General features: G+C 44.8%; 1 protein-coding gene across 1 annotated transcript in view; it reads left to right on the top strand.

The window, feature by feature from the left end:
• The window catches only part of ELMO1 (engulfment and cell motility 1), a 404,818-nt gene that overhangs the window by 55,998 nt on the left and 338,770 nt on the right, over positions 1-10,050 (top strand). The window contains 1 exon segment of the mRNA XM_006912067.2: positions 6,472-6,522. Coding sequence (XP_006912129.1) covers positions 6,472-6,522 — 51 coding nt within the window.

The raw sequence follows: 10,050 nt of genomic DNA, 5'->3' as shown, positions 1-10,050 counted from the left end.
AGCTCTGTGAAGAAACACAGAGCCGTCCTGTCGAGATGCTTGTGAGTGTCAGGGACGTGTACCATGGGGACTGTCGGGCTTGAGGGAACAGGACAGCAGGGCGTTAGCCGAGCCACTGGCCCTACTTTTTGCGTGTCGCAAGCAGTTAGGACATTTCCCGGCAGGAATGTTCTTTCTGCTTCTTTTCTCTTCTTTATTTCTGAGGAGCTGGCATTATTAGTCTTGTTTGTCTCAGACTTTACTATGTGGACGTCCAGAATACTTATTCTAAATGCGCTGGGCGGTGTTATGAATTAGGCTGGGGTGATCCCAAACGGGGTCGCACGTCAGAGTCCCCTGGGCTCACAGTGAAGACACGGCGTCCCACACCGCAGTGCAGTGGCTGTGGCGCGGGAGCCCTAGAAATCTGCATTGTATCACGCAACCGTGGCGATTCTAAAGATGACAGGATGATCACACGATAAATGGAGGATTAGAGGCAATTCCTCAGAGAGGGGCGTGGGCCAGCTCCTTGGCACTGAGGGGAGGGACACAGTCTTCATTTCTGCAGGATCATCCTCTTCATTCAGGGGAAGGACCCTCCTGTTTTTCCCCTGCCTTCCCCACATGCTTTTGTATGTCATTTGGTGATGTTCCTTACCCAGCACGAGAAGGTAACCCCGACTTGGTTGAATGCTGTTGCATTGGTCCAGTGCAAAGCTGCTTCCCAAAGGGTACCAGCACAACCTGCTGCTAAGACAGCGCTGGCCAGCCTGTCCCTCACAGTGATGAGGGCCAGGTCTGCCGTGTGAAGCTGAGTCCGGGTGCGGTGGGGTAGGGTGGACGTGTATTGGTCAGGGTTCAACTAGAGATGCAGAACCTGTAGGATGTATATGATAAGAGATTAACTGCGAGGAATTGGCTCACGTGATTGTGAAGGCTGAGCACACAAATTCACACTCCACAGGGCAAGCCTTCAGGAAGAGTAGGCTGGAACTTGGGGTACGGGCTCTATCTGCCATCCACTGCCAGAATTTCTTCCTTTTCAGGGAACCCTTCAGCTCTGCTTTTAAGTCCTTTCAATTTGTGGAATCAGGCTCACCCAGATTACCTAGGATAATCTCTGGCAAATCGGAGCTAGAATTTCACCCACGCACCCTTGCACCTCCCACAATAAAGTTAATTTATTGTGGACTTAAATCACATCTGCAAGCTACCTTCACAGAGCACCTAGATTGGTATTTGAATAACTGAGGACTGTAGCCTAGTCCAGCTGACACATCACAGGCCCATCACAGAAGGTAAGATCAGAAGTTATCGAGAATTGCAAGTCTGATTTGGGCTGGTCTTTCAAAGCATGGATGGGTCCTGGTTCAGCCATCAGGGACTGCTGTTAACAGCAGAGAATTTCAAATTGAGGGATTCAAAGAATTTTAGGGTGAACACAGTTGATGTTTTTCATTGTAGGGCTTAGGAGTATTTCAGGAACTTCCTGAAATGGGCAGTTGTACCCTTTGCTTCTGCAGAAAACCCCAGGAGAATAAAGTCACGCTAATGCAGACAGGAGCAGCGCAAAGCCCCGTGACTTTCGACAGCAAGGTCTGGATTCTCAGTGTCCGGCTGACGGGGTTGGGTAGACGGTTCTGTCTCAGCTCAGATGTATGGAACTTTTTCTAACGAGGAGGACACACTATCCTTGTTTCCAAAACATGAGCCTTGCTGTTCTCTTTATTACTATGGCCCAGGAGCATCACGCACAGGTGTGGCTACCATACTGCCCCTCCGAAGAGAGGACGCATTCCCTAACGGCAAATCGGAGCTAGAATTTCACCCACGCACCCCTGCACCTCCCTCTTAAATGGCTAAAGGTCATCTACCTGTTCAATGTCAATGTCTCTCCTTTCTTTGTGTGCTCCAGGCTCTGAAAGCACGTGGGACTTTTCTTTGCTCCACGAAGATGTATTGTCCTTTGAGAGGGGCCGTTTCCTCTCCTGTCCTGGGAAACCTCTGCTTACAGAGGCCTTACTGAATGTTGCCCCCACCGAAGGCCTTTGCCGAGCACCCTCTTCCTCCCTTCCTGCTGTCACACGCACGTGCTCGTGCAGTGCTCCTCATGACCGTCTGGGCCCACGACTCTTTCATGGTGCGGGTGTCATCGTTACATGTCAGTCTCCCTCACTTTACTGAATTCCTGGGGGACAGGAGTGAAGTCTCGCTGCACTTTGTGTCTGCCCCGTGTCTCGTCTATGGCTAGGCGTGTGGTAGGTTGAGCCACTTAGTCGCCATATATTTATCAAGTACCCACCAGGTGCCAGGCTGTAGATATTCACTGTTCTAGACAGGCGTGAGATAGCAGTGACAAAGTGTCTCTTCTCATGGAAGTGATGTTTTGAGGGCAGAGGGAGATAGTCAATGAACAAGATAAAATCACAAACACACACACACAGTGCTTACCGAAAGCTCCGAGGACTGCATCGAGGGATGCCCCTGTGACACAGACGTCGAGGCCGAGCATGATAAAGGAGCGGGGTTCAGGTTCCCAGCCTTTGATGTGTAGCGTGCTGCGTGGCAGGGCTCCCCCGGGCCATGCTGGTCTGCTGATGGAGGAGGCACACGTTCGCTAATACTCTGTTCTGCTGAACGTGAGCTGCTGACTTTAGTCTTACTATAACATAGATCCTACTATTATTTTTATTGATCGAATTGCATGTCGAGACTAGCCAAAAACAAAGGCGCGCAGTAATGTACTTTCTGGATGTTATTTTTGAGTTTAATAATCAAATGGCTGCCTACTTTCTTTCTTTCTTTCTTTCTTTCTTTCTTTCTTTCTTTCTTTCCTTTCCTTTCCTTTCCTTTCCTTTCCTTTCCTTTCCTTTCCTTTCCTTTCCTTTCCTCCTTTCCTTTTTTACTTTTTTCTTTGTTTTTCTCTTTGTTTTCTTTTCTTTTCTTTTCTTTTCTTTTCTTTTCTTTTCTTTTCTTTTCTTTTTTCTTTTCTTTTCTTTCTTTTTTTTTTTGGAGCATTTGCGGTGTGCCAGACACTGTTCTAAGCACTTTAAATGGATTATGTAATTTAATCCTCGGAGATTTAAGAGCCAGGCACTGCCCCCATTTTGCACGTGAAGAAGCTAGCTGTGTCACTCGTACCAGATTCCCCAGGTGGGAAGTGAAATGTGGGTCGAATCCAGACGGTCCTGCGTGGAGACCCCACTGCGAGGTGGTGCCCTACTCCGCCGGGATGGAGCTGATGAAATCGGAGCTCTGCCCAGCCTTTTCCGTGTTAATCAAGGTCAAGTTCCAAACCAGGCATCCCTCAGGGGGCAGAAGCGGTCCTGGGCCCGTGACCAACGCTCCCACTGACCTTCCTGATGGGATAGGTCTCCCAAGCAGAGTTCTAAGGTCGCTTTCCTCTTTAAGCCCATCTACCTTTCTGTGAGGGCCTTCAAAGTTTTTAATGCGCATGTTAATAGCTCGTTTACTTATCTTTTTTTTTTTTATTAGAAAAAGAAAGCTGATTAAAAACATTTTTTCAGGAGAAAAGAACAGAGAGAGGGCAGATGAGCTGCTGATGGAGCGAGCACGGGCTGGGGGCGGGGCGGGTGCCGCTCTCGTACATCAGCCACAGTCACGCTCTTTCCGAGCCATTTCTGTGCCGGGCACCGCGTATCTGTCACCTCTAGTTCTCTGAGCAATGACTTGTTCTCCTCGTTTGGGGGACGAGAAAGCTTAGAGCAGAGTGATTAAGTAGCGGGCACGGAGTACACGCGGTGGGCGCGAGGCAGAGCGGGAATTTAAACCAGCTCTCTCTGTCCCCGGTTTTAACACTGCTGTAGTTTCAAACCAACGGTCCTCGAGACCCTCTCTTCAAAGAGCTCGTTCTCCGATCTCAGAACCTCAGGAGTCAACAGGGGGGTCTGGAGGCCCACTGCTTCGTGCCAGCCCAGTCAGACTCCCTCCCACCCAGAGCCCCGCTCCCAGCGGGCATCACAGGAACCCCTGGGAACCCGCAGAGCATGCGCTAATGCAGCTCCTACTGCTTCGCGCTGCTGTAAGTCGACCAGTGAATGAACTCGCTCCTCTAGGGATAAATACAAGATTTAGATGGTCCTTTTTCCAGCAAGATAGAGCACGCCTCTGGTGTCCGACCTCCTGCTCCCCCTCCACGGTGGGTTTGGGACTTCCCTTTTCCCTTCATGATGTTGGACAAATAACTTATCCTTCCAGCAGCTTTGGTTTCTTATCTTTAAAATAGGCATAAGAGTTATTATGATGGGTAAATAAGCATTACAACAAAAAAGCAAAAACCCTCAGCCCCATGTCTTTCAACAAATGTTAGTTTACTGCTATTATTAGGAATGCCTCATCCCCACTCCAAATTTCCATGAGCAGAGATTATTGCCAAATCCTCCTGGCCTCTTCATACCTTCAGGGCCTCGTTCTCTACTTTGCTGGCTTTTGGGGAAGAATAAACTTCCTTTTTTCCTCTTGGGAAAGAACTTGCCTCAGCAGGTTTGCCAGTCCAAGGGCTCAGTGAGCTGCCTGCTGGTTCTCACTCTGAGCCTTGTTCTCCATAGTTACTAATAAATGAGATATATTAGTCTTTTTTGTTGTTGTTTTTTAATCTTCAGACTCTATTATTTCTCAATTCATTTAGAACCTGAGCAGGAAAGAGATGAGATGTGCTATGCATTCAGGTTCTTAATATTCTATATAGAATTAGTATTTGCCGTCTTCCTCTCCAGTTCTTACAGAGTCATAGAATTTTAGAGTTGAAAGGAGACTTTTTTTAAATGACTGAAATTTATTTCTCCATCTCTTATCAGAGCCTGCCCGCCAGGTAGTCGCTCAGCCCTGGCCTGTGCACTCCCAGTAATGAGGAGCCTGCTGTCTCAAGAGACAGCCCAGGTGTCTGGCAGGGGATGTTTCAGGGCCCCCTGCACTGGATCCGATAGGTTCAGATCAGGATTTCTTAGGGAGAGAGTCCTGGCCTGAAGCCTTCCCTCTTTCAGGTAGTGCTTTTTTAGAAAATTCATTTTCCAATAATTCGTTAGAAGGGGCTGAAAGAGAGGGTCCGCGTTCCGTGCGTTTTTGGCATCTCGTCCTCAGGCGCTTCCCACCGCCTTGGTGTGTCTGCTGCATCCCGAGCCAATCCCAGCTTGTGGCTCGTCTTAAATGATGGAGAAGAATGATCCTCGATGCACTTTAACCTCCTGGCCTTACGGCTCCCAGGTGGGGGACGCAGAAGTGTGGCGCCCATAAGGCCACCTCCTGAAAGCTGAGTGCGGTGCGTGCTCTGGTGGCTGAAAGTAAACCTGCCAGTGAAATTCTGCTTTCAGTGCCAGCGATGCTGAGCGATGGCTTCAAAACGCTCACCTCAAATACTCTTGCCAAGTGAAGACAAGACTGATTCGGCATCTGCTCCCTTCTGCCGTTTGTCCTTAACTTCAAGGCAGCGTGAAGTTGGAGCCAGCAAATGTTGAGAAACCAAACCCCTTAATAACCTTTTTAAAAAATAGCAGCTTTGTTGAGATATAATTCACATTCCCCCAAATTCACCTCTTTAAAGTGTTCAATTCGGTGGTTTTCAGTATATTCATAGATTTGTGAAACCATCACCACAACCAACTTTAGAACATTTTCATCACCCCGAGAAAAAACCCCATACCTGTTAGCACACACTCTCCATCTCTGCTACCCTGGCCCCTGGAAACGAGCCTGCTTCTGTGAAACCATCACCACAACCAACTTTAGAACATTTCAGCACCCCAAGAAAAAACCCCGTACCTGTTAGCACACACTCTCCATCTCTGCTACCCCCGCCCCTGGAAAACGAGCCTGCTTCCCGTGTCTGTGGATTTGCCTCTTCTGGACATTTCATATAGTGGACTCATAAACTCTGCGGTCTCTGTGTCTGGATTCTTTCACTTAGGGTGATGCTTTCGAGATTCATCTATGCGGTGGCTCATATCAGTACTTCGTTTCTTTGTATGTCCTCATAGTATTCCATTGAGTGGCTATGCCACGTTTTGTTTACCCGTTCCTCAGTCGAGGAATTCAGGCAGTTTCCACTTTGGGACTTTTATGAATAATGTTTGAATGGAAATTTATGTACAAGTTTTTGTGTGGACTTACGTGTTCAGTTCTCTCAGGTATGGATGCAGGAGTGGAATTGCTAGGCCGTGATCCCTTAATAACCTTCAAAATCGCTTTGTTTGTTTGCTGTTCTTGGGCTCCATGTTGCCATTCTTTGGATTTATAGTCAGTTCCTCTGTGCTGAATGCTTCCATGACTTGATATAAAGTTAACATATCTCGGGCCCCGATTAAAGTTCTTTGTAGGAATAATTAAAAATTACTCAAGTGAGAATAAACTGAATCATAAGAATGCTTGTTATATAGAATCTCTACTAGGTTATATTTGCTTTCATTCTCTTCTCTGCCAAGCATCTTCTTGAAGATTTACGAAGTTTTTTTTTTTTTCTCTGTTCTTTTCCAGAATCGCAATGAAATAAAAAACGGCACTATCCTTCGATTAACCACATCTCCGGTAAGTTCATCTTCATGTATAGCTTTCCAGTAAATGCTTTGTTCTCCACTTCTACATAGGTGATTATGGGCTATTAATTTTTAAAGATGATTTCAGTGCAAAAAACGAAAGGTCTCTGGAACATCCTCTCCTGCAGGTTCTAGATGGTCAGGAAGGCCCCCTCTTGTATTTCCCATATGGAAGAGGAAGCCTTTACTTCTGGTTAAGTGCAAGCCGATTGACTTTAAGGGTCAAGTTTGGTGGTCATCCCAACAATTCTCATATGACAGATGGGGATAACTCAGCTACTCTGAGTTATAGGTTTTACCCACCTGCCCACACCCACACACCCACCTCCTGCCATCAGAGCAAATTCAGACGACAAACAAAGCCAATAAAACTAAAGATGGCCTGTTACTTCCCTTTAAAGTTGGGGCGTGCGGGGTGTGTGTCTGTGTGTGTGTGTCTAGTTTTGGTCAGTTGTAACAGTTTGTAAAGATATAGTTTAAGAAATGTTTGCCACTTGCGCCGTGTCATTGACAGCTAATTCTAGATAAAACACTTTAAAATCTTCCAAATAAAAGTTGCTCAACCAAATGCTATCGAGTAGTTAACTACTATAGCCGACTGTGTTGCTTATCTTTATCCTTCTTACTGGCTTGTAGATACTTGGGTATCACTGTTAGCATACTCGTTTATATTATTTCACAGTGCATTTTATTACTTTCCTAAGAAATAATCTGCACAAAATACACCAAGTGTTACTATTTTCACTTTGCATATGTGATGAAAACTGTGTCTAACTCTCATTTTCAGTTTCTACTGAAGCCATGTGGTCGGCTAAAAATAAATTGAAAAATTGGGTAAAGCATCTGGCTAAAATTAAATTGTGGGTACTGTAACTACCACAAATTCTTCTTGTTGAAAATTATATTAGGGAGGCTTAAAAACTCCTAACATTTTACCCAATAACATCTTGAACCCAAATACAGTGACGCGCTCAATAGGATGCGTTACTGGAGTTGGCCGAAGTGTCTTTTGATAGCTTCTCTCTCTCAACGGTAATTAGAGTTCGTATTCATTTTCCGACAGCTACATGATGAGCTGAGACATTTTTGTCTGATTTAGCCTTGATCTTCTTACTTTAGTCAGCAAGAATTAATGTTAATTTGACCTTTTGAGACCATGTTTTCACTCATTTTTTTCAGTTCCTATTTATCCTGCTAAAATTACTCATTTGCTTGCTGGGCAGAAAGAGCACACACCTCGCCTTTTATTCCATCTTAGAAGTAGGAAGTCTCATTTTTTGTTTTGTTTTGTTTTGTTTTGTTGTTTTCAATGTGAGCCTTTTCTAAGCCAAAGAAGAAGTCGCTTCTCGTTTTTATTGCTGTGGCTTCATGATTTCCACAAAATTTCCACAGCGCTAAGCCACTCCTTGAGAGAAGGCTAAGTGTTGGGCAGAGTGAACTTTTCTGGCTCCCTGAAAGTGAAAGTATGAACACTGTGGCATGACTTGGTGCCGTCAGGGATGATGGAGATTGTCCTGCTCTGGTAGTGACCTTCACGTCACCTGCATGGTGCATGAGCACACATGAAAGCCACTGCAAGAGGCAGCATCCTAAGATGAAGCCCACCTGCGAGAGACTGGTTCTCATTTTGGAAAGAGGAGCGGTCCCCAAACCACTGGTGCAGCTTAAAAGTGCTGACCTCTGGGTCTCTAATAAGAAGCTGAATTGCGATGTCTAGGAACGGCGCCCAGGAATCTGCATTTTAAGAAAGCACTTTATGGTTTGGCTGTAGTCACAGTGTCTAGAACTGGGAATTACACTAGAAGCAAGACTTTTGGATTTGTAAACTTCACTCGTCGCTGGTAGATTACTTTTTATTATTTTGTGTTTCACTTAAAAATATGGGTGAGCATATGCTAGCTCTTTCGCTTTTTACATACACACTAAAAATATGCGGAAAAAAAAGTAACTGTCGCCATCAAATTCGCTAGGAAGTGTTAGAGAACCATAAAGAAATCAGTAAATGGTGTCATACTCGCTTTTATAGTCCCTCGTCTACCTCAGCTGAACTCTCTCTGTAGCCGGGGAAGAATGTGCACCCCACACACACACACGCACACGCACACGCGCGCACATATATACATGCGCACACACTCTCGGTTCAGATAATGTGCAGCAGTGCTGAGTTTTACCCCCACTCTCTCGAGAGTGGTGTTTTAGTTGATTTGTGTTCATGAATTTATTTTCTGTCTTTATCATAGAACAGCCCTTTCTGGAGTGTTCCTAGCAAAATAGGGTATTAATAAGGAAAGATCTGAAAAAAAACAAAAAAACCAACTTGCATCGTTATTCTCACAAAATCTCTTTCACTTGGCTGACGATCCTTCTGCAATGCACATCTATAGACAATAACTCTAGGGGCCATCGTAAACACGTGTAACTTTCAGGTGTCCTGTCTTTATTGATCTTCCCAGTATCATGAAAATATAGCCATGAATGTGCCTGGGGAATGTGTGCAAATGAGGGAGAGCGTTTGAGCAGATCAGGGTTTGGGGAGCTCCTGATTGTGCAGCTCAGTGGTGTGTCCATACCTGCCGTGGAATAACAGCTGTAGAAATTAAATCTGAGGCCACATGTTGCCTGAAGCGTAGTTTAAATAAATTTCAGCTACTGTTCCTATTACAAGAAGCTTGGGTTGCCAGACCACTGTTTTTGCTTTCCTGAGATTTTGTTTGAAAAAGCCCTTACAGTGAATCTATTTGCAGTCGTGGAGCATAGAAAGCCTCTCTAAGTAGGACACAAAACCCAGCAGCCATGAAGGAAAAGATTGATCAATTTGACAACCAGAAAAAAGAAGAGCCCACAAAAGCTTTATGTTTGAAAAGATTTCTGGAAACAAAGTCAAAAACAGAAAATTAGGAAAAATAATTGTCAATATGCATGATAAATATAGGGCTAATTTCTCAGTTTGTAGGATCCCTTATGCATAAATAAACAGACTTCCCCCCAGAGAGATGGCCAAACTGTATAAACAAAATTAATCTATATATCTGTATCTGTATATGTATCTCTATCTCTATCAATCTACATATCTATATATCTGTTTTTATCCTGGCAGTCAGGATAATAAACAAACAAACAAATAAATATTTATGTATAGAAGTGTTAGGAAGATATATATGTGTATATATATGTACATATACAGAGAGAGATCAATCTATAGATCTATGGATATAGAAATATATGAAAGAAGTAACTTAATCTCTCTCTTAGAAGAGATAATAATCTATACTCCTAGATAATCACGGTGTGAGCCGTGTGAAGCGAGATGCTGTGTGTTTAAGAGTATAAACTGGTCCAACCTCTTCGGGGGCGATTTCGCTGTGTCCACCCAAGTTTAAAATACACGTCTTTGTCCTGACAGTTTAACTTCTGGGAATTTATCCAATTGATAGACTCACAAAAGGACTGCAGGACACACACACACACACACACACACACACACACACACACACACACACACACACACACAGACCCCTGC

This window comes from Pteropus alecto, unplaced genomic scaffold (genome assembly GCF_000325575.1).
Source record: "Pteropus alecto unplaced genomic scaffold, ASM32557v1 scaffold21, whole genome shotgun sequence".
NCBI classification, from domain to species: domain Eukaryota; kingdom Metazoa; phylum Chordata; class Mammalia; order Chiroptera; family Pteropodidae; genus Pteropus; species Pteropus alecto.
Note: the sequence above shows the minus strand (reverse complement) of the source record. Positions and strands in the feature narration are given on the sequence as shown.